General features: G+C 33.3%; 7 protein-coding genes across 7 annotated transcripts; 1 reads left to right on the top strand and 6 right to left on the bottom strand.

The window, feature by feature from the left end:
- Positions 1 to 555: 555 nt before the first annotated feature.
- Positions 556 to 2,882, bottom strand: LOC106719167 (lipase 3). The gene is made up of 5 exons (XM_014513435.2): positions 2,727 to 2,882; positions 2,267 to 2,471; positions 1,719 to 2,089; positions 1,491 to 1,649; positions 556 to 991 (listed from the first exon to the last, which is right to left on the bottom strand). Exons 1-5 carry the CDS (start codon positions 2,880 to 2,882, stop codon positions 611 to 613), a joined length of 1,272 nt encoding a protein of 423 aa, XP_014368921.2. The 3' UTR covers positions 556 to 610.
- A 4,077-nt stretch (positions 2,883 to 6,959) lies between these two features.
- Positions 6,960 to 10,745, bottom strand: LOC106707445 (lipase 1). Its single transcript, XM_014513426.2, has 5 exons — positions 9,852 to 10,745; positions 9,100 to 9,304; positions 8,468 to 8,829; positions 7,807 to 7,965; positions 6,960 to 7,392 (listed from the first exon to the last, which is right to left on the bottom strand). Exons 1-5 carry the CDS (start codon positions 10,002 to 10,004, stop codon positions 7,009 to 7,011), a joined length of 1,263 nt encoding a protein of 420 aa, XP_014368912.2. The 5' UTR covers positions 10,005 to 10,745; the 3' UTR covers positions 6,960 to 7,008.
- A 584-nt stretch (positions 10,746 to 11,329) lies between these two features.
- On the bottom strand, positions 11,330 to 13,480 carry LOC106719142 (lipase 3). The gene is made up of 5 exons (XM_014513403.2): positions 13,313 to 13,480; positions 13,020 to 13,224; positions 12,214 to 12,584; positions 11,990 to 12,148; positions 11,330 to 11,730 (listed from the first exon to the last, which is right to left on the bottom strand). Exons 1-5 carry the CDS (start codon positions 13,454 to 13,456, stop codon positions 11,350 to 11,352), a joined length of 1,260 nt encoding a protein of 419 aa, XP_014368889.2. The 5' UTR covers positions 13,457 to 13,480; the 3' UTR covers positions 11,330 to 11,349.
- Positions 13,481 to 14,655: 1,175 nt separating this feature from the next.
- On the bottom strand, positions 14,656 to 17,107 carry LOC106719126 (lipase 3). Its single transcript, XM_014513382.2, has 5 exons — positions 16,930 to 17,107; positions 16,274 to 16,478; positions 15,831 to 16,201; positions 15,317 to 15,475; positions 14,656 to 15,078 (listed from the first exon to the last, which is right to left on the bottom strand). Exons 1-5 carry the CDS (start codon positions 17,074 to 17,076, stop codon positions 14,695 to 14,697), a joined length of 1,266 nt encoding a protein of 421 aa, XP_014368868.2. The 5' UTR covers positions 17,077 to 17,107; the 3' UTR covers positions 14,656 to 14,694.
- A 1,357-nt stretch (positions 17,108 to 18,464) lies between these two features.
- LOC106719172 (programmed cell death protein 5) lies at positions 18,465 to 19,273 on the bottom strand. Its single transcript, XM_014513442.2, has 3 exons — positions 19,121 to 19,273; positions 18,908 to 19,019; positions 18,465 to 18,835 (listed from the first exon to the last, which is right to left on the bottom strand). Exons 1-3 carry the CDS (start codon positions 19,184 to 19,186, stop codon positions 18,624 to 18,626), a joined length of 390 nt encoding a protein of 129 aa, XP_014368928.1. The 5' UTR covers positions 19,187 to 19,273; the 3' UTR covers positions 18,465 to 18,623.
- Positions 19,274 to 19,584: 311 nt separating this feature from the next.
- LOC106719163 (tRNA-splicing endonuclease subunit Sen34) lies at positions 19,585 to 21,236 on the bottom strand. The gene is made up of 7 exons (XM_014513431.2): positions 21,078 to 21,236; positions 20,920 to 21,006; positions 20,702 to 20,837; positions 20,501 to 20,616; positions 20,292 to 20,402; positions 20,035 to 20,184; positions 19,585 to 19,778 (listed from the first exon to the last, which is right to left on the bottom strand). The coding sequence occupies exons 1-7, from the start codon at positions 21,127 to 21,129 to the stop codon at positions 19,585 to 19,587; spliced, it is 846 nt and encodes a 281-aa protein (XP_014368917.2). The 5' UTR covers positions 21,130 to 21,236.
- Positions 21,237 to 21,855: 619 nt separating this feature from the next.
- On the top strand, positions 21,856 to 23,935 carry LOC106719151 (epimerase family protein SDR39U1). The gene is made up of 5 exons (XM_014513414.2): positions 21,856 to 21,903; positions 22,007 to 22,211; positions 22,552 to 22,786; positions 23,094 to 23,327; positions 23,680 to 23,935. The coding sequence occupies exons 1-5, from the start codon at positions 21,879 to 21,881 to the stop codon at positions 23,884 to 23,886; spliced, it is 906 nt and encodes a 301-aa protein (XP_014368900.2). The 5' UTR covers positions 21,856 to 21,878; the 3' UTR covers positions 23,887 to 23,935.
- Positions 23,936 to 23,990: the final 55 nt, after the last annotated feature.

Raw genomic sequence — 23,990 nt, 5'->3', positions numbered from 1 at the left:
TTCGAGTACAAAAAAGAAAATAATTTGATTTTTTGATACTTGATGAGAGCTTTAGTGTAATATCTAAATTTCTTGGTTGAAGCAAAGTATCAGTTATTGTTGAAATTGTTTTATGTAATCATAATAATGTGAAATAGTAGACCACGTCAGGTTTTAGACTTGTTGGCTGTAAGTACCACACAAAATACGCGCTTGTTATGATATTGCGGAAGATCCAGCCCATGCAACTATCAAGTACTACTTACTGCTGGTGCTATCGTCAAGTTCGTGATTTCTGCCTGTACCAGTGGACTATTTTTAGTCTATAGATGGTATTTATATTGTTGATCTATAGGTGTCTAGCTATAATTTAAAAGACAAGCACTGATTTAGATGTATAATATTGTACTATCGCCAATTCCTCCTTTTTAATACAACTATTACAACTTTATGATTGTTTACCTTTATTTGGGATGTCTAAGAAAAGTTTTATGAAATAAATAAAAAAAAAATCAACAATAATAAAAATCTATCAAAATAATATATCAACATAAAAAAGATATTTTTTTTGCGCCAATCACTTTCAAAATTAGAGTACAAATTTTTAAGAAATCTTTATAATTAAATTTTCTTACTCTTCAACAGAACGCATTAACTGTAACACTCTGTCGTACAACAATTCCTTAGCATCAATTGCCCACATGAAATCAATATGGTTAAATAGCGGATCAGGTACAAGTAGTTTGATGCCCGCGCCCAGCTCTCTGTGAAGACGAGTAACATCTTCCACTTGAGCCAAAGGGTCATTGTACGTGTAGTGTAAAAATGTTGGAATTTTAATATTTCCCAAGTTATATCTGGGTGGCCTCATTGTGCCGTATGTGAGGATGTTCTTCATCCAGCCGTGGTCGTAGCGACGGAACTCTTTATCAACGATGCCCTGCGCGTAATGCACGAGCTGCCTAACCGCTGCTCCTGCGGGATAGTGCCCCATGATCACTGGCAACATTGTCTGTAAAAATAGTTGTATTAAGAATAGGGTTAAAATGTATTTAAATGTTAACTTTAAAATAAATTAAGTAGTTTTGGATGATATGGCAACTTAATAGTAAAATAACTTAAATATGAGGTATATAAATTGTTTAAACTTTCGTGAGAAATCATAATTAATTAATTAAGAAACGGCTTAACTCACGTTTTGATCGTCCGGTGGCGGCACCGACTAGTTTCGGACCCATCGGGGGTCCATCTTCAGGGCGAGTGTTTAATCCGAAGACTTCGCGGTCGCGTCTCGTCTCGCACTCAAGAAGATGCCTGCTGAAGATGGACCCCCGATGGGTCCGAAACTAGTCGGTGCCGCCACCGGACGATCAAAACGTGAGTTAAGCCGTTTCTTAATTAATTAATGAGGTATATAGATATATGTATACGACTGAATAGATTAGTAACGTTTGTGTCAAAGATTTTGCTAAGACTTTGGCTATAAGCAGTATTTGTATTATAATACTTACAGAGTTAAATTGCTCCTCGTTTCTACCCGTGATACGGAATATCATATTTCTGCACATAGGCTGGGTCACTGTTCCATCCCTACAAAATGTCTCACCGACCCAAGTCGATAGCGAAGTATTACGTAAGATCTCTCCTGTGCCGATGCGAGTTAAAATCCTCTACTCAAAATGCTTATTAAAATACAATAAATAATTTAAATGCAATGAAATAAAAGAAGTAATTTTTACCTCTATGTTTTCAGCATGCGGTGATATGGCATTTAACAAGGGACTCTTATTATGTGCCATGTACGCGACAGGACCGAAAGCGTGCATCGAAATTATTTTGTTGTTGAACTCGGGCTGGAGAGAGCCCATAACGAAGAACACTGTTGTTCCTTGAGAATGTCCAATATAATGAAGTTTCTGCTGTCCCGTATGAGTCAAAGCGTAGTTTATCATTGCCGGCAAGTCTATATTACCAATTTCGTCCCAAGAGAAATGCCAGAAGGATTTATTGATTTTGGAATCGGGATTCAAACGGATGTGTTTCCGCGAATAGGTGCTTCCGCGGGCGTTGCCCATCCACACGTCGTATCCTTCCTCGGCTAGAATGTATCCTGTAATTCGATAAAATTATATAAACGTGTCTTAAAGTTTTCTTTAATGTAATTTAAGTATTACTATCAAAATAAGAGCTAAGCTTGGAAGTATCCAAGCTTATTTGCCAGGAAGTATCCAAGCTTAATTCATTGGTGGATTAATAGTGATCAATCACGCTTTTATACAATCCTCACCAAAAGCACTGCCAGGTCCCATGAGGACCCAATCCGCAGATGAAGCCAATAGACCATGCATCAGGAACACAACAGGTTTCTTGACACCGGCCACATTGTTCAGGTTCCGGCCGTGAGGAATGCGGAACATCTGCAGGATGTAACCATCCGAAGTCCTCACGTTGTGTGATTCTACCGGATATCCATATTTCCGGATGAGGTCGGGCTTAAAAATTAAGTAACATTTTTAATCATACATTTTACTTAAGGGAAAAAGAATCTACACTTTCGCACGTTTTCTGTGGTTTGGTTTTCTGTGCACGGAATTTAATGAATTAACTACTAGATACAATCGCTCAATGACAATAACTTATACACAACACTTAATTACTTATGCACAAACACTATATATACCTATAAAGTCATATTGGCAATACTACAACTTGCATAACTTAGAAAATATTCAAACAAAGAAATTTACCACATCCAATCTAGCATCTTCGTATATATTATTTGACAATTTTGTTCCGAAATTATTGGCTCTGACCAACTGCTCAACGTAATCAGCATGCGGTGACCTTCCTCCGGCTACAAAGTTTACCAAAACAAACAAAACTGACGATGTTATAAGCCACATTTTGCATAACTTAACTTTGGAAAATTTGTCATGTATTAAATACTCTCGATAAAAATCATTTTTATGATATTATTATTGATAAATCAATTGTATCATTTTTATCTACGTAGGTATTGAACATTAGTAATATCCAATTCGATGACAATATATATTTCAACATGAATGGTTGTGATATGATTTAAATCATATAAAATTATTTTTTAGTATATGTATGTAATGATTAAAAAGCAATTTTAAGAGTAAAAGTGCAAACCGAGGATTTCCATTTTGACTAATATGAGAATTTTAGAAAATATTGGATCCATATTTATCATTTTCAATAGATTATGGTTTGTCTTCTTATATAATGAGAAACTCAGAACTACAGTTCTCTCTGACTCAAGCTCTGTCTCTATTTGGTGGCAAACGGGCAAACGGCCACCTGAATTTGCCGAAACATTGAAGCGACCGCTGCCCATAGACATCCACAAATGCATCTACATTGCCTATCTTTTATCAAGGGAGGAGGAGATACGTAGAATGAAAATATATCCCCATCCTATACGATCCCTCTTCCATCAAATCCCTATACACTTCCCATCCTATCCTTATAAAAAAAGGGTGGGAAGTGGAAGGGGACTAAAACTAGGCTTCCTTCACCATACACGTCAGACGAAAAGAGGAACAGTGACTTAAACTTGGAATTTTGAATTCGTCGACATCGCCGTCGCTGACGCACTCGACGGCCACCGCGCCCCCCGCGAGTGGCGCGCCCCACTCCTTCGAGCTGCGCGCTACGCGCTCTGGCCCGCATTGCGAGACGCGACGCGACCGCGAAGATCTCAAAATAAACACTAGCCCTGAAGATGGACCCCCGACGGGTCCGAAACGTGTCGGTGCCTTCACCGGATGATCATACGTGAGTTAAGCCGTTCTTAATTAATTACAACTTTATATTAAAGATCGCATTTTGATAAATTAAATTACTTATAAGCTACTTCGGAATTGACTAGAATTAATTTCATAACCTAAAATTGAATTTATAAGTCGCTGACAAGCACGATATTAAGCTTATTAGGAATTCATATTCAAAAGGGCCGCCTTAATAGGATAAAGGGACAAAAAAAAGAAAAAAACTTTTTATATTAACAACAAACTGGGTTTATGAAGATTTTACCAGTACTGTAAATACAGCAAACAAAATTTTTAGACGTGCTGAATTTTTCCAATGTATTTAGTATATATATGTGGTAAAGGCGTTTTTTTAAATATGTTTTGAGGTCTTTCAAACCTTTACATATCCCCCCACCTTCATACTTGATAAAATTTCCTGTTTCCTGTGCACTCAGATTTTTTTTATCTACCCTCACATTCGAATTTCACATTTCACAATCACATTAAATTGGCAAATTATATAATCATCTAAGTTGTAATTGGCAATTATTTCGGGAATATTTTTTCGAATTCGCCTTTTTATTCTTTCTGCAATCATGCTTCTATTGTGTTCTAATCGCATACCTTCTTCAATTCTTGTAAATACCTTCTATTTTAAGCCACAATATTGCGTTTCTCTATGAGGGTTATTTCCAATTCTATTATTTTGAGTTACGCCTGACATACTTCTGTGTCATCTTGTGCATCCAGCGCTACGCAATTGAACAAAGGGCACTTTAGCACTTTATTATTTTATGAATATTATGAATCATACCAAGATACTGGCTAGACAACAACAATCTAATCTAAAAATCTTACAATCTTTTTGTGACCTTTGTATGACTCAAATGTTCTGCTAAAGTTTGAAACGCATCAAAATACGGTTTTCACCATCATGAAGGTTATGTATATCGAATAGCTTGTGTATATAATTCATTGAATTTAAAGTTTCGAATACATTAATAGACAGCGTATTTCGGAACTCTTAAAAATTTGCCTTTTTTGGCTTTTATAAAAATGGCGTATGAGAGAATTGTAGATCTCAAAAAATTCTACAAAAAAGTCATCGATGGCATATCGCTATTTGGTACGGTTTTGTCTGTCGAAAATATAAAAATAATATAAAAATCGATTAAAAACCTTATGTTACTTGCAGAGCTACTTTTTCGGCTTTTATATCCTTATCATAATAAATGTGTTCGGTATCAGGGAAATTTTATGTAGATTAAAATTGCCTTGTTTAGTATATAATTCTGATAAATAGTTTAGAAGATATCACGATCAAAAACAAATAAGCGCTACCAAAAAATCAGCTCGCTGGCCAGACGCCCGCGGGTTAACATGCGAGCGTAAGCGTACTATTGATACAACAGAAAAGAGATCTGATGCATACTTTGCAACTCGGGCGAAGCCAAGGCGGTTCACTAGTATATTTAAGTATTATCATGGCGGAAAAAATAAGACTTTTGTATCTTTTTATCAAACCAAATTATAATAATCGCTTTACTATTATTAAAGATTAAAGATTGATTTTATGATCTGATTGTTACTGAAATTTAAATAATACTAACGAATGTATTGATATAGAAAGAAAATACACCTGATTTATTTTATTTCAGGTTTATATTTACATCATACTAGCTTTTACCCGCGACTCCGTCCGCGCGGAATAAAAAATAGAAAACGGGGTAAAAATTATTCTATGTCCGTTTCCTGGTTCTAAGCTACCACCACCAATTTTCAGTCAAATCGATTCAGCCGTTCTTGAGTTATAAATAGTGTAACTAACACGACTTTCTTTTATATATATAGATATAGATAGATAACGGTCAAACTGAACAAAAAACAATAAAAGTAATAATAAAACAAACACAACAGTTACGATTAACAACTCACGCAACATAATCATAATTTAAAAAATTACGCAGTTATTAATATTTAGTTAGATAATAAAGATAAATTAATAATAATTAGGTATTAATGATATCGGGACGGTGCAAAATGAAAAAAGTTTCACCTATGGAATATTCCTCTGCTGAACACTTTCTTTGTCATGGTAAATATGTACTCTGAAAGTAATTTGACGTGACATCATTAACATTTTTTTAGATCCGTGAAGTAGCTGAGTACAATTTCGTCCATTTTGTTCGTTAATACATCTATTATTCACAACGCTTTTTTTATCCCATATAATCTTTTTAATATTTCGAAATATGATTAACGAATTGTTTACATCACTTTTCAATCATCACGTTTAAAAACTTTGTATTCTTAAAATGTTGTTCTAATTTGTGAAGAATAAACATCTCGAGATAAGAAGATGATCTGATACCAGATGATCTGATATCTTTTATAGTATACAAGATTATTATTGAATGCTTCACAATTATATCTGCGTTCTTATAATCCACAAAGCGAGCATAACTAACGTATTAAAAATTACACAAAAATGTATCAAACTTCTAGCATGTTATCATTTTCATAATTTATGCTAACATCGCGAATGAATTATTCCACCTTATTTATTACTAAAGTTAAAATAATCGTGACTTCTTTGCGTCATAATTATTATGTATTTCCCTAATCCGACTGAAGAGACATCCGTTACCATTACATCTATCTTTGTCGCAAATATAGTATTACTTTCTTCAATTACATTTTTAATAAGTAATACTCGTATTAATGGAGGGAGGGGGATTGTGGAGAAATGTGTACCAAGATCTATATCATCTCGCTTTGATAAAACTTTTCACTTTCCAAAAAACGCGAACGCATTTTGACCTAATTTCTTTCCAAATGTTAAATAAAGGTATAATATAACGTATATTTCGAATAATTCTACCAATTTCCAGATCTATACGAATTATTCCTAAAAATAAAAGATTCATTAAAAACCCCGTCTTCCTCCGTCGATTAAAGATAGGCAACGAATCTGCAAGTGAGGATATATATAAAGGCAGCGATAGCTTCGCTATTGCAACGAATCCATGTGGCCGCCTGCTTGTTTACCACCTTACGATATAAATAAAAAAACCAAAACGTCTGTCATCCAGTCTTGGAGCATCAAACATCTCATTTTCCCCTTTTATGAGTGATTATAAACTCTATAAACATAAAGCAAAATAAAAACCTGGTTAATTTTTACAAAAACCTTATTATATTGTCTCTTAGCTTATGCAGCAGTTTATAAATTAATATCAGTCGATTTATAAAATTACTGGTCTTCTACGACCCCCATCAATTGTATGACTGTATCATACAACAATGGTTTAACGTCTATACCCCATAGGTAATCTAAATGTCCGAAAGACGGCAAGGGTAACAGTACTTTACTTTCACTTCCCAATTCTTCATATAAACGATAGACGTCTTTACTTTGAGATAAGGGATCGTTGTCGGAATAATAGAAAAATATGGGTACAACAATATTAGACAAATTATATTTAGGCGGACTTCGACGGCCGTACAGTCTTATGTTCTTTACAATGCCATGGTCGTAACGACGGAATTCCTTCGAGGCGATACTTTGGCCGTAATGAGCAAACTGTTTAACTGAGGAACCAGCAGGAGTGTGGCCAAATATGACCGGTATCATTGTCTGAAAAGAATAATACATTTAGTATTGATAAAAAAAATCTTAAAATAACATTAAATCCGTTGAAAACGTTTTTGAATTTAACTATAAATTACTCAAAATTTTGTAATGGGACTAATTAAGTAATGTAAGAAATTGTTTATTTAAATTTTTTACATTAACGATATTTTTTAAATCATACCGTGCTATTTATTGCTTTACGAATTGGTCACTGTTGTAATATGGCGCTCGATGATCTGATGTCCGATTAAGATTATAATCTTAATCGGATAACACTTAGCGACATCTTGCAACACTCCCGGTGTAAAATAAAATGTTAAGAAACTAGTTCCAAGTCTAAGCACACTTTGACGGTGATGAAGAAGAAAATTAAATTAGGAAAATATTAATACAAAATCGCTCTAGAGTTTAACTAACAGTGTTAAGATGTGCGTCATTCCATCCCCCGACAGCAAACAAAATATTGCTACAGATTTCCTGAGTGATGGCGTGATCTTTGCAGAATATTTGTCCGGCCCATGTTAGTAATAAAGTGTTTGGCAATATTTCACCAATGCCGATGAGGGAAGCCAGAATCTGAAATAAGAAAATAAAACATGTACAAAACACAAAAGTTAATTTTAACGTTGGTTGAATTAAATATTTAGTTTATATTATATTTAATTTTAAGATATTCTTCAAGTTGGGTTTGCAACAGGCCGTAGGCCGTAAAAACTTAAGCCAAAACTTTAAGGTTTATAAAACGTTGTGTGCCGACCCCACGAGAGTGGGAAAAGACCCCGGAGATGATGATGATAACGTCGGTTGAATTTTGCTGGTCATAACTGGAATAGCATCAAAATATACCTACCATTTTCACTAATCACATAATAATCATCAACTTAGCCAACGAGCTGTATGGGTTGCCTTAAAACTTTGATCAAAATATAAGTTAAGTGTTGATCGAAGTCTTTGAATTATTAATTTTAGGCTAAATGAAATTCGAGAGGACCAAAAAGCATATTATTTTTTTTCTAAGTCAAAAGACTTAATACTTAATATATTCTCTATTATAATAATAAATTGGTCCATAATTTACCTTGATACTGTTAGCAAACGGAGCTATAGCGTTTAATACAGGACTTTCATTGTGCGCCATGAAAGCAACGGGAGAGAAAGCGTGCATGGAAATTATTTTGTCATTGTATTCGGGACGGAGAGAGCATAAGACTAAGAAAGCTGTTGAGCCTTGAGAATGACCAACATAATGGATTTTCTCATTTCCTGTTACTGCTAAAGCATAATCTATCATTATTGGTAGGTCAATATTGCCAATTTCGTCCCAAGAAAAATCCCAAAAATCGGTATTATCAGGATTCAATTCAACATGATTGCGTGAGTAATAATTTCCACGTGCGTTGCCCATCCAAACATCAAATCCCTCTTCGACAAGAATGTAACCTATGAAAAAAAAAATTAAGGATAACAAGAAAATATTTATTTCAAGTTATAGACTTTTGTTTAGTTCACTGTTTCCAAAAGTGGTACAGATGGACCTCCTGGGGTCGACGAAAATGCGCGGCGCGAGTGTACGATGGCGGGAAATAAAGTTGAAGTCCACGAATCACAAACACATAAAATAGCAGGGGTTCACAAAAACCAGTGCCCTTTTGAAAGGGTTATACGATAAAGAAGTATTGAAATAAAGCTTTACTTGTAAGTAATATTTACCAAAGGCACTGCCAGGGCCCGAAATAATCCAATCAGCCGAAGAACAAAGTAAGCCGTGCATCAAAAACACAACCGGTCTCTTTGTACCGGGCACATTGTTCTTATCCCGGCCGTGAGGAATTCGGTGCATCTGCAGAATGTATCCATCTGGAGTTGTGACCTCATGCACTTCTAATGGATATTTGTATTTTATAATGAGTTCGGGCTAAAATTGAAAGAAATAATTTAAAACGTTATCTGCTTTACTCTTATAGTTGTAAAATTATGTAAATTGATGTATAGAAAAGGTTTCTACTTTAAGGATTTAGTTCTCTCGATAGTGCTGACAGTATAGACTTCCATTACAAAATATTAAATAACACAATCGGTGACAATATATTCTTGCTGTCTTCTACAAAATACTATTTGACTTATTAATTTCTATTATTAACTAGCTATCTAAATAGATAAACTAGAAATTAATAAGTACCCTATGTGTTCTTCCAGCCTATGTTCTACGTCTGTGCCAAATTGTATCAAGATTTATTGAGCTGTTCTGGACATACGTTCAAACAAACATCCATCCATCTAAACATTCTTATTTATAATACCATTAAGATTGAGATATAAGATTAAGGTATTAAGATTACGATATTAATAATTAATAATTAAGATTAAAATATTAAGATTAAGATTTAAGGCGTTTTTGCTATAAAATAAAGCCAAAATAAGTTGAATTAAGGGAATAAAAATAAATAAAAGATGTTACTTACGACGTCCAATTTAGCATCTTCCTTTACGTCGTTTGAAAATCGTTGACTGTACCTCTCAATCCTGAACAGTTCATCAATGTAGTCAGATTGCAGTGATTCTGCGAACACCATAGTAACTCCAACAACTAACAACAATAATATTCTACCGGACATGACTGTAGTCGAATAAATAATTAAGAGTTAAAAACTTACCCATGTTTTATACTCTTTTGTATTAAGATATGAAACGAATCCCACAAATCTTATCTATCCACAAATTTATAATAATGAACCGTATTTAAAACTCATTTAGACACCCGGAAAAGTTAAGCAAAATAAATCTTTTGTTTTTTCCGGGTTTAATGTTTTGTTTATTAATATATCTAATCCATGTTTATTAATTAAGTATCATATTATATATCCGTAATTATAGTACAAAGTAAATTGCAAGGTTGGTGGTGAAGTGCAACAGGTTCTGTTATGTCCTTAAAAAGGTGCTGATTAGGCTTAGAGTGCTGAACACAAAAGAAACGTAAGTAACGTTTCTTTTGTGTTAAAGACTGAATGTATACAATCAGAACCAAAATATAGTAATTAAATTAAAGAATTGTTTTATATTAATTTTTCATCGAGATTTGATTAAATTCAAATGCTTTTTACGGCTCTCCCTTTACGGATTGGGCTAGTGTCAAGTGTATGCAGTTTTATTCTTGTTTGGGTGGAACTGGCAGTGAAACTTCGAAATGTAACTTAGAGGCCCTTGGTCATCAATCTTTTCCCTCACAAGGCCAAACAATCATCGTTTTCTCCCTGGCCTTATCCCGCTCACGTGAGGTATGTGCACAAGGTTTTGGCTTAATTTTAACAGTCGGCCGTATGCCTACAGCCAACCTGCTACCCTAAGCACTATGTCTTCGAATTATAGTACATTAATGGGCGATCACTTGACACCAGTTACGCTGATTTAATACCCACATCGCATAAGATAAAAAAGTAGAATGAGAAATCGTCCTCGAATTTAGCTATTATCATTACGTCACAAACGGGCTCTTGTGATTTAAAGAAAATAGACGTCATTAACTGATACCTAATCTAATTTTCCACTATCTAACATTTAAATCTGATATTAAAACTAAATCAAATAGGTATTTGCTACTTGTTTTTGTCATAATTATGCAGCGGTCGCTAACTTCGGAATTATCTGATAAGTTTTCTAGCGATATCATTCAAAAAACAATTGAAGCTAGGAATGTAATAAAATAATATTAAATGAAAGGATAAAAAGATACATAGAAACGATAATGCTATGAATTTTTTTTAAATATTTTGTAGACTTCTACAAGCTTCTAGAATTGTGGAAGACACATTTGTTTATCAACATTATGGGGAATATGAAAATAATTCAGTAATTTTATTTCGAAATAAAACTGTTTTGTATCTAAATACCATACATTTTATTTACGTTAAATCTGCAGAAGAACATTTTGTACTATAATTTTCATTGTAATTTCACATTAAATTATCCATGAATATTTCGCATAATTTTTATAACTCTGTCAAACAACAATTCTTTCGCATCTATTCCCCATATGAAATCTAAATGATTAAATAAAGGTAGGGGTACAAGCATTTTAGTACTCGCTCCCAACTCATTATGAAGACGATCAACATCTTCGACTTGAGACAAAGGATCATTGTAGGTGTAATGTAAGAATACAGGAATCTTGATATTTCCCAAGTCATATTTTGGTGGTCTCAAACTGCCGTAAATTCGCAAGTTATTCATCCAGCCGTGGTCGTAGCGTCGGAACTCTTTACCGGCGATACTTTGGCCGTAGTGAACGAACTGTCTTACTGCAGCACCGGCGGGGGCATGGCCTAATATTACCGGTAACATTGTCTATGAACAGAAATGAATTTATAATAATTATATTATATTGAAGCCAACTTGTCTTCTGATTGATGAGGCATGTATACCTACAGGCTGCAAGAGCGGTCACTAACACTTGAGTTAAACCTTTAAATATTTTTTTGGTACTTTACAACCCTATTCTGGTTTACAGTTTTCATCTTACTATAACTTACTCTCAAGAAAATTCAAGCTACGTCAAAAACGGTCAAAGTCAAATAACTTGTTTAAATGTTAGGCTAATACTCACAGCATTGTGTTGCGCTTCATTCCATCCTCCTATCAAAAACAGGATGTTACTACACATCGCCTGCGTCATCACTTCATCTCTGCACAAAGCTTGGCCGGCCCAAGTCATTATCAAATTATTCGGCATAAATTCGCCTATGCCAATCTGAGACGCAAGTTCCTAAAATATAGACTAATATTAATGAAAGTCAACAACATTAGGAATTCTTCTTCCCAAATTCTTACCTCGATCCTGTTAGCAAATGGTGAAATAGCGTTTAACAACGGACTTTTGTTATGCGCCATGTACGCAACGGGACCAAAAGCATGCATAGACAATATTTTGTTATTAAACTCAGGTTGAAGTGATCCCATGACGAAGAACGCAGTCGTGCCTTGAGAATGACCAACATAATGAAGTTTTTTCTGTCCAGTGTGTCTTAAAGCATAATTTATCATCGTAGGTAAATCTATATTTCCGATCTGATCCCAGGAGAATTCCCAGAAAGCGTTGCTCAGTATTGAGTTGGGATTCAAACGAACGTGCCTACGGGAATAGTAGTTACCGCGAGCGTTACCCATCCAAACGTCAAATCCTTCTTCGGCTAGAATGTAACCTACAAAAACGGTTCGGTTAATTACAAAGACATTTAAGAATATATCTAAATACCTACATATAATTGTAGAATCTTGATATACGACTTTATTTTCTTCCCCAATATTTGTTTTTTTATCAAACTAGCAAACTGATCCTAAGTTAACTTCGCCTCAACATTATTTTTTATACAGAACTAGCTTTTACCCGCGACTCCGTCCGCGCGGAATAAAAAATAGAAAACGGGGTAAAAATTATCCTATGTCCGTTTCCTGGTTCTAAGCTACCTGCCCACCAATTTTCAGTCAAATCGATTCAGCCGTTCTTGAGTTGTAAATAGTGTAACTAACACGACTTTCTTTTATATATATAGATATACCTAGATTTAACTAAATTGAAATGTAGAGCACATGATCGTAGTTATAATTATTATAAACAATAAAATTAGGATAGTTACCAAAACCATTGCCAGGCCCCATAACAATCCAATCAGCGGAGGAACTAAGCAATCCATGCATTAAGAACACTACAGGTTTCTTCATCCCGGGCACATTGTTCCGATCCCGGCCGTGCGGAATGCGATGCATCCGTAGAATGTATCCATCTGGGGTTGTCACCTCATGCACTTCTAATGGATATTTGTATTTTCTAACGAGTTCTGGCTGGAAAATTTAAAGATTTTGCTGGAAAATTTAGATTTTTCTTGTACATCCAGAACACTGAATCGAAAAATCGAACAAAAACACTTACGACATCCAATCTGGCATCCTCTTGTAAATTATCCGAAAATCGTGAACCAAAGCTATCATTTTGGACTAATTCCTCAATGTAGTCGGCGTTAGGTGAAGCCAGAGCCACCCCGAAGAACAACACAATTAGTTTTCCCTGCCACATATCGAAAACCAATTAAACAAAAGAAGAGTAATCAGGTCTTTTATATAAGAGTACATTATTCATGATATCAAATCTTTACCATCAGTTGCAGTCGTCAATACAAGAAAATTGAAATTATATCAAATTGTACCTTAGTACAAGTAAACAAGGTTTATTTTTGTCAACTAGAATAAAATGTAATTATTGATTTGTTCATTATCGCACATTTATTTCATTATCTTATTTTAATAAAGTTATTAAATATTAAGAAGCTTAACTTTAGCTGAAATCAAAGGCAGGTCTTTATCAAACATTTGATGTAAACAGTCAACTAATTGCTCTCCGTAAAAATTGCAAAATTATTTTTTAAGTTGTGAAAAAATTAATTAAATCGAAGCGTGCCTTTTTGAAGCGAAGCTTTTATACGGACGGTTGCGTAGTCACTCAATAAAATTGTTTTTAAATTTGTATATTGTTTATTATAAAATTGTTGTGCAAAAATTGCAGGATATTTCATTATTTTTTACTCTTTAGTTCATATGCTTCATACTATAAAGCAGGGATTCCCAAAGTTGTCTTAAAGCATTGCAAATTCTCACTCTGTCTTCTTCTATTGACCTAAGTCGGAATGAAAAATAGTAATAATGATAATGACAATTGATCTCAAAAGTAGGTCATTTGGCCATGGGGGGTCTGAGGTAACAGTTCATTTTGGAAAAGGGGTCACTTGTCCAAAATAGTTTGGGGATCCCTGATAATATAAAACTTCGCTAATTTTGGGAGTTTCTAGACGGCACTGTTGTTATTTTCCTATTCACATGCATTCTATGGTATGCCGTTAACTAGACTTTTTTTTTAAATTAACTATTGTAATAATTAAACATTTATTTTAAAATGACTGTAGGAGAAGACTATTTTTGCTTAATTCATGTACCTACGTCATTTCGTTCAAGATTAATTATTAGTGGAACATTATTGCAAAATTATTTAATTATTGTGGCAAGTTCTGACTTTAACAAATATGATTTGACAAATAACATGCATAGTATATCTTAAATACGGTAAACTTTACATCGACTTCAGACGTTTGTGATATAAAAATTAAAAACAATCAACGCAGACAAACTTACTTTTACAGGGGAACATTATTAACTAGATTAGTCTAGAAAAAAATGAAAATTTTTCAATTTTTTTTTTTTTAATTTTATTGTATTACGAATTTCCTCCACTTTAATTTGACTTTATTATTTATTTTAAGATTATCCATGCCCGACGGATTTCATCAAATTTATTACTCTGTCGTACAATACAGTCTTCGCATCTATCCCCCACATGTAATCTAGATGACTAAATGTAGGCAATGGTAACAACATCTTGATTCCGTGACCTAGCTCTTCATGTAGACGATAAACGTCCTTAACTTGAGATAAAGGATCATTGTATGAGTAGTGCAAAAATGTGGGTATTTTAACATTCCCCAGATTATATTTTGGTGGCCTCATATTGCCGTATACAATCATATTCCTTAACAACCCATGGTCATAGCGGCGAAATTCTTTGCCAGCAATACTTTGGCCATAGTGAGCGAACTGTCTTACAGCGGCACCGGCGGGGGTGTGGCCAAATATCGCTGGCATCATAGTCTGTGGACAAAAAAAAAACTTCAAATAACTCAGATAAAGAATAGAAGAATTAGAAATAGAATAGAATAGAATAGAAGAAAAAGAAATAGAATAGGAGAAATAGAAAAAGAATAGAAGGAATACTCTACTTGGTCCTAGTAAAATAACAACTAAAACAACTTTTTGATTTTTAACTAGATGGCGCTGATATCATTCTTTATTCATAGACATTTTTAGCAATAAATGTGATGCCACTCACCGCATTATGCTGATCCTCATTCCATCCGCCTATCAGGAACAATATATTACTGCAAATCGCCTGAGTAGCGACCTCATCCCTGCACATCGATTCTCCAGCCCATGTCATTATCTGGCTGTTAGGCATGAATTCCCCAATTCCAAAACGGCTCGCAAATTCCTAAAATATAAACTTGTCACTACTAATTTTAAACAAACCCCCAAAATGTTGAACTTTGCTAAATTTAATCGGTTACGTAAACATCGTGTTTTATTTTAATATCTTATTCTTTATTACAGTGTTTAATTTTTGTGTGCCACACAATATTCATTAACATTAGTAACTAAGCCATGTGTCCTACAGTGTACTATGTTCTTGTTTAAAGTATGTTGATTAAAAAATTCATTAACCTCTTAACTTCCTATTAGTGTTAGTAGTTAAGTGGATGACATTCCGAGAAATAGAGCTCTAAGATATTGTAATTATTTGTGAACTTTACAAATTTCAGCTAAGAACTAAACTATTGAATATTTACCTCTATATCGTCGACATAACGCGCTAATGTATTTAACAGAAGACTCTTATTATGTGCCATGTACGCAACAGGAGCAAACGCATGCATCGAAATTATCTTGTTGTTATACTCAGGACGAAGAGACGCCATAACAAAGAACGATGTTGTGCCTTGAGAATGACCAATGTAATGGAGTTTTTCTTGGCCTGTGTACTTAAGTGTATAATCTATCATCGTTGGTAAATCTATATTTCCAATCTCATCCCAGGAGTATTCCCAGAAAGCGTTGCTCAGTATTGAATTAGGATTCAAACGAACGTGCCTACGCGAATAGTAGTTACCGCGAGCGTTGCCCATCCATACATCGAATCCACTTTCAGCTAGAATGTATGCTGCAAGACAATTGACATATTAATAATCAAATAACGTTAAAAATAGCACGAGTGGAAATTCTTTTATCGTACCAAAACCATTGCCAGGGCCCATAATAACCCAATCAGCTGACGAGCACAGTAACCCGTGCATCAAAAACACTACGGGTCGTTTCACACCGGGAGCGTTGTTCTGGTCCCTGCCATGCGGAATGCGGTGCATCCGTAGAATGTATCCATCAGAAGTCGTCACCTCGTGCTCTTCCAACGGATATCTGTATTTCCGAACCAGTTCGGGCTTAAAGCAAAATATAAAGATTAATTTCCTCTAATAAAGCAAATCACGTTGTACAATAATATCTCGATAAACTTTTGCGAACGGTTTGCGAAAATACAATAGTTAACTTTTGCTATTAGGTTATTACTATGAGACAATAGAGGTTTTTTTGAAGTTAGAAGAGTTGAGCAAATAAATGACGTTAGAATTAATTAGTGAAATTATGTTATTATCATTAGGAAAAAATAGATTAATAGAAAGATAGAGTAAATAGATATACCAGCAAATTGATATAACATTTACAGACCACACATATCAGACAATACTAATATTCTATACAATTTTATAGACTGACTCAAACCACAGGTTTATTTTATGTTTAACAAAGCTAATTCTGATCTCGCAGTAGCGATCGTATCCTAAGTTATCTCTTTGAAAAGATGGACATCGTAAAAAAAAGCATTTTACTTACGACATCTAATTTAGCATCCTCGAATACATTGTCTGAAAACCGAGGATTGGAGATGTCACTATTAAATAGGTCTTCAGTAACACTAGAGTGAGCCGCTGAGACGACAGCGAAGCCCGCAAACAACACAATCAGTGATGTCCGCGCCATCTCGTCATTAACACTTGTTACTCCGAAAGAACATTAAGCCTTTTATAATATTTGCTGTGCAGATATAACGCGATATCAGTAGACCATCGATCATCACCAATGTCGACATTATCAAAAATACTGAAGTATACGAAATTTAATCAATAATTTAAATACAAACCACTAAAAATCTGTTCACGAAATACGTTATTATTGCCACCTGGTGTTTTTATCTAATCCTCTTGTCTTTTGATGAACTTAATCGCAATTAGAGATACAGCCCTGGATAAGCGAGAGTTCAAGGGACCACGATATTTGTTACGCTAATAAAGGTTTTTATCTAAACCGAATTTCTGTCCCTAGTCGTCCGGCGGCGGGACCGGACAACTCATCAAGATTGCCTACCTAATTGAAGTTACGGGAAGTAGTCAAGGTATGTACATGGGGGTAAAGATAATGTGCTAAAAGCGACATCATCGACATCTTAGGTTTCATTAATGCTGTATGAAACTGTACTTAACTGTACTTAAACTGTAATTAATGAATCATTGCACTACCTTATTATTTGTATGTTATGTTACCTAGTATGGGTGAGTTTTTACTTCATTTAAGACACTTTAAAAAGGCTGATATCTCCCAACTGTTCACTACAATCAAATTACAAAATATTAAGAATATTTCCATATCATTTTTGGTACTTTTTTGTGTAATTTTTCGTTCCAGGTAAATATAGAGCATGAATAAAAAATTCCTTGTGAAGCCAAAAATTACAAAAATGTCTATTCTTTTAAAATAAAAAAAGGGTAATTAGTAAGCAAATATGTAGGTTAATGCTAAATAGCTGTATGATAAACATACTATTGACATATTATGCTACATCCATAACACACCATTATTCAAAACAATATTTTTACCCAACTAACAAAGAGAGTAATATTTTTCATGTGTATATAATTTTATTTTTATGCATGTTGGATTGTATGTATGTGTGTGACCTAGAGCCTAAAAGATTGCACCAATTTTGACAAGTGAGGTGGATTTCGATTCAACTTCTTCCCCGGAGTGTCATGGGGTATATTACAATGGCACAAAACACAATATAGTGTATTTAAGAAATAAAATACTAATTTAATAAAAACTTGTTTAAATAACACTCGCCATAACCTTTTTTTGGAATAAATTTCTAAAAAAGAGTGTTACATTATAATGTCTTTGTTTTAAAAAGCAGCAAATAGATAGTGCATTAGAGCCCAGCCATTGGGGTTTTTTGATTTTTTTAATTTACTTTAGGTTATTCTTTTCCGATTTTATAAATATGCGTATACCATTTGTACTTTTTTGATAACAATTATTCCATGATTATGTTACAAAATTTAAACAAAAAAAATAACATATTAGATGAGTGAAATCACTTTAATGTGTTAAATTAAAACAGACATTTAAGACAGTCATTAAAATGCTTTCTTAAACTATTCAGACACCATTAGCTTTAAAAAATACAAGATAATTTCTGAGTTACACAAAAAGGCAGCTAAAAGCTTTGTATAAAAATAAGATCTTTCCATTTGCTAAAAATCATCATCAGAATCGAGAGCAGCTCTACGGCGATCAAACTTGACAGTGCTTGTTGTCTTCGGCATTTGTTGATTAACAGATTGCAGCAGCTCAATTAGTTCATTTTCAGATATTTTACCACCTACTTGACCCATCTGTGCCATTCTACAAATCATATTTTCAACCATAGTTCCTTTTTCTGGCTTACTGAGCTTTATTGTGTTCACTGGAAAAAGAAAACGAAGTAAGATTATTGTAAATTTTCATAAAAACGGGTTAAAAATATAATTATATTTACATCTGGCTCTCGCGTCTTGACTGAGCACTTGGGCCAAAATCGAATGTTTTGCATCTTCCATAGCTCTCATCTTTTCTTCTTGGGCTTTACCATGATTAGGATCTCCTGTGCCCTTAAAAAAATTCACAAAATTAAATCTTTATTGTAAAAGTATACTACGGTCTACAAACCACCAAATATTTTAATACATAACCTAAAACAACATAAACATACCCCATGTTGCGCTTGCAATTGGGCTAGCCGTTGCTGACGAATTCTTTCAAGTTCAGGATCATCCATAACGAAATATTTTAATCGAGTCCTTTATACAAAGAAATTCAAGTTTGCCTAAATATTGAAACTGATGATTCAAGTTTTGACATTGACAATGACAATAAACAGGTGTTGCAAGTTAAATATAATTGAGCCTTTGGAGCTGATTATGAATTATTAAAAATTATAATATTAGTAAGGATTAGTTAATTAATTAATTATTCTAAAAAAAGTTCTGAAAATCAGGCGTTTTTCCTATTGCTGAATTTTGTTTAGCGCAACTGTAATACGTATAATAATGACTATTACAGAGAATATCCTTACGTCACGGTCATTATGAATAGCATACTCGACCTTTGATATGAGTTTTTTTTATAGGGAAGATTATAAAACTTTATAAAAATAAAAACAAATGTAAATTTTTATCAATTTATATTGTCGTGCCATTGAAGTGTTTGATACTCGATCTTCCCAAAGCTGTTACAGAAAGCTAATATAGCTAATTTATTAACAGCTACTGATAGTCGACCAAAGGCCACCAAGTTTGTCGGTCGGAATGGAGCTAAAGTGTCGTATACACATCGTACCATGTAAGTGGCATGAAATCGCACTGGGTCTCCTGTAAACAAATAATGTAATTCATTTTGAAACATCAATATAACCCTAAGAAGGCTTAGTAGCTTCTCAATGTGCCATTTTTGTTTCTTTTGTTTTTACTTTATGATGCAAAAATACTGGCAAAATTTCTAACTCTCTACTTATTTGTGGTTAGTCTTTTATTGTTAGGTAAAATGTTTACAACTGGTTTCATTTCTATAATTATCTTTGACGATTGTTTCATAAACAGAAAAGGGAAAAGAATCGGATGTACCTACCTGGATATAGTAAATAGTCACATCCAAATTTAGACCCACTTGTTATATAATGCCCCTTTAACCATAGATCCTTGAATATATTATAACGGATACTACCCTCTCTATCCATTACACTGGGTTGCAAGCAATCTATTGACACTGTTTCTGTGACTGGAAATAAGTTTATATTAGTAATTTTTAATTAATCAATCAAATTGGAACTACAAAAAGGTTAGAATAAAAGTGAAACTGCTTCAGAATCATCATATATCATTTACCTAATTCCCTTGAATGTTGTGTGGGTAAGTGCACCAATGCTTGTGACACTGTCAAACTAGGAAACTTATTAATTTCTTCCTGTAATAATGTTTCTTTGTCTAAGTGCACATCTATAATTTGAAAAGAAATTTAATGTTTTATGTCAAGAATTATCAATCAATTAAACAAAAAGCTCAATCATTCAGAAAAGTTATTTAACAATATGTACCAGAAAGTCCTTTTTGCAGTAACTTTTGTTTCTTTCCTGCTACAATAATGTCAATTTTTTGTGATAGTTGTTCAGTTTTCTTTTTCTTAAATGCCTCATTTTGCTCTTCTAGAATCCTAAAAATTATTTAGTTAATTTTTATTGAAGTTCAAATCTTGACAACTTGAAAATAAGTGATGTATACTGTTTTATATTTTATACTTTTGTTCTGAAGTTTCTATATTACGTTTTTCCTCTTCTCCAGGACTATCATTTAAATTTTTTGCAATATGCAATTCACAAATACCAATCTCAACTAATAATGCTGATTCTTCAGACGTAAGAGCCAAAGGTAGACCTGCAAAATTCTTATATATAGAACTTAATGATATCATAAATTTTGTCAAGTTTATTTTACAAAATAATTAATACTTGCACACCTTGAAAATCATTTTGTCTAGGAAATGAAGGAACTGTTCCTATCAGAGCTCCACTCATCCGAGTTTTTGTACGAAGTGTTAGCCAATCTATAAAATATATTATGAATAAATGTATAAGACTGTTTGAGTTGTATAGCTTTCAGAATATTGAAACAAACCTTCAGCATTCCATACATAAGCAACACCATTTTTAACATATAATGGTATCATCTTTGTAAGATATAACAATTTATTAACATTATATTAACAAGATGTGTTTGTTCTCAGTTACTTATTTTGTTATATTAAAATTAAAAAGGCAAACAAATGCAAACATTCTTTGCAAATGTTATTAAATTATGATATGTATAAATAATATAGTTTTTGAACAGTAGAACACTTATGCGATAAAACAACTTATTTAACAAATATCAAACACAACGAAGAAAAAAATTGCAGTTGAAAAATTGAGAAATAAACAAGAAAAGAATGTATGTGACACTGACGACAGTGACACTATAGCGGTCATAGATCATAAAAAGTGCGGCAACGTTTTCTGAACAGGCAAGAGAGGCACTGCTATCGTTATCGTGGTAAGTCTCACAAAATATTTCAAATTAGTGCGAAATGACAAAAGAAATATGTCATGACAGTTACAGTATGAAAAGGATTAGTGGTACTTTTATGAGGTTGACAGTGGAGCGCTAATGTGTTGTCATAATTTAGTTTGACTTATGGCCAACGGAACTGAAATCCTTGTCGGTCTATACTTACTATAATCTTTGTCTCTTTGGTGTTAGTCAAAGTCAGCTGTACTGTATGTTGTGTTGTTAAATAGTTTGTTATTCTTAAACACATTTAAATACAATAATAAAATATATATATTATCGGGAATATGGAATAAAACTGAAGAAAAGAAGTGTAGAACTCTTTTAAAACACAATTTTCTCTTATTAACATCATTATTATATAACACTATCATGTTAATTAAAAAGGTTTTAATCGGTATGTAATTAAAAAAGACTTGTTTAATTAACTATCAAGTTAAAGTATTTTTATATAAATATATTTTAATTCTGTTGTGTAATAATGTTTTTTTTTTGTACAGGTGGTGGTACTGGTTTTATAGGTCAAAATTTAAACAAATTACTAGCATCGAATGGGTACAATGTAGTAAACGTATCACGAATGCCCGCCGCCAATAACATATCTTGGACGACTTTGGAAAAAGCTGGCTTGCCAGAATGTACAACCGCAGTAGTTAACTGTGCAGGACAACAGTTTATGGATTTTACAAAGAGTTGGACACCTGGGTACTGTATTTAATACATCAGGTCTTAACTTCAGCCTAATTAAGATAGAATGTGCAATTTGATAGCTGTTAGATTTTGCTCCTTATCTTGACTCTTTTACTAATGCCACAGATAGTAAACATTACTAAAATTTGCAATAATTGTCTGGTATATCACAGTAAAGGAATAATGGCTAATTAATTTTAATTGCAGTTTGAATTCCAAGTTAATGCATGTAAACAGTCATTACTGTTCTAATGATTTCTTATGGAATAATATATTATTCACAGATAAATAGACTCACTTCGCCTTTTTTTAACTTCTTAAATAGTTTAAGAGTAACTTTTTGTTATACTTACAGATTTAAACAAAATGTTCAAAATTCACGAATTTACACAACAAAGTCATTAGCGAAGGCTATAAATCAAACCAATAAGAAACCAAAGGTTTTTGTTTTGGTGACCGGAGTAGGAGCTTATGAACCATCAGAGACAATAAAATATGATGAAAGCAGTCCCACAACTGGAACTGATTTCTTTTCTAAACTCTTAGTGGAATGGGAAAAGGCAGCCTATGTTGATCCACCTGTTAGATTGGTAAGAACAATTATTATTTTAAAATTTGACTGGAAAGAATCTCTAATTGTAAAATCAATTATTAATTTAATAGCTCCTGAAATTAATAGAGACCATTATTTTTTTGCCAAATGCTTAGGCAAACATTTACTCATTTTTGATATTTTGTTTTCTTATTTTGGTATTTAATGTTTTAATAAAACTTTTAGTAATTGAGTTATTAGACAATTGAGCATATTTTTCATATTGAAAGCAACATTTTATAGATTGAAATAATATTTGTTATGCAATAAACTAAATTACATCTATTTGACGATTAATGTTCCAGGTTATAATCCGTTCTGGTGCAGTAATTGGTCGTAATGGTGGAATGATAAAGAATATGATTGTACCGTTTTTCTTTGGCCTCGGAGGTAGACTGGGCTCAGGCAAGCAATATTTGCCCTGGATCCATATAGATGATCTCACAGCACTTATAAAGTATTCTATAGAAAATGAACAAGTCAAAGGAATTTTGAATGGTGTTGCTCCACAAGTTGTTACTAATGAAGAATTTACTCAGGTATTCCTTTAAAAATATTTTATATCAATTACTATCCAAAATCTGTACATCTGCTTTTTCTAAATATACAAACCAATACTTTTTGATCCTTTTTTTTGTTTTAAAGGTGAGGTTATATAAGAAGTAGAAGGTAGGAAGAAAGAAGGTTAATTTAAAACATATGTTAATAGTTTTCAAAAACACTTCTTGCTACCTCACAAGCTTACATTAGGTATCTCATAGTTGAAAGTAATAGATTTTGCAGGAGTATTTTAACTTGTAGCCAATACCTTCCCATTTTATAGACTTTTAATTTGAAGTATTGTATACAAGACCATACCATAACAAGGACATTTATAACTTTTTATTCCAGTCTTTTGCGAAAGCATTGAGCAGACCAGCATTTCTGCCAGTTCCGGAATTTGTGTTGAACTACATGCTACACCCGGAGAGGGCCATGATTGTAACCAAGGGCCAGTATGTAGTACCTAAGAGAGTGCTTGAATATGGATTCAAATATAAATACCCCAATATTGATGACGCTTGCAAAGAATGTGCGTATCTGTTACCTAGAAACTAAACAGGAATTATTTTAAACCATGGTTCATATAAAATTAATTTTCTTACAAGGCAACTGTAGTGTAATAACTATTAATAATAATATTTATTAATTATTATATAATG

The sequence above is a fragment of the Papilio machaon genome, chromosome 12, assembly GCF_912999745.1.
Source record: "Papilio machaon chromosome 12, ilPapMach1.1, whole genome shotgun sequence".
NCBI classification, from domain to species: domain Eukaryota; kingdom Metazoa; phylum Arthropoda; class Insecta; order Lepidoptera; family Papilionidae; genus Papilio; species Papilio machaon.
The sequence above is the reverse complement of the archived record's forward strand: the minus strand, read 5'-3'. Positions and strand labels throughout refer to the sequence as shown.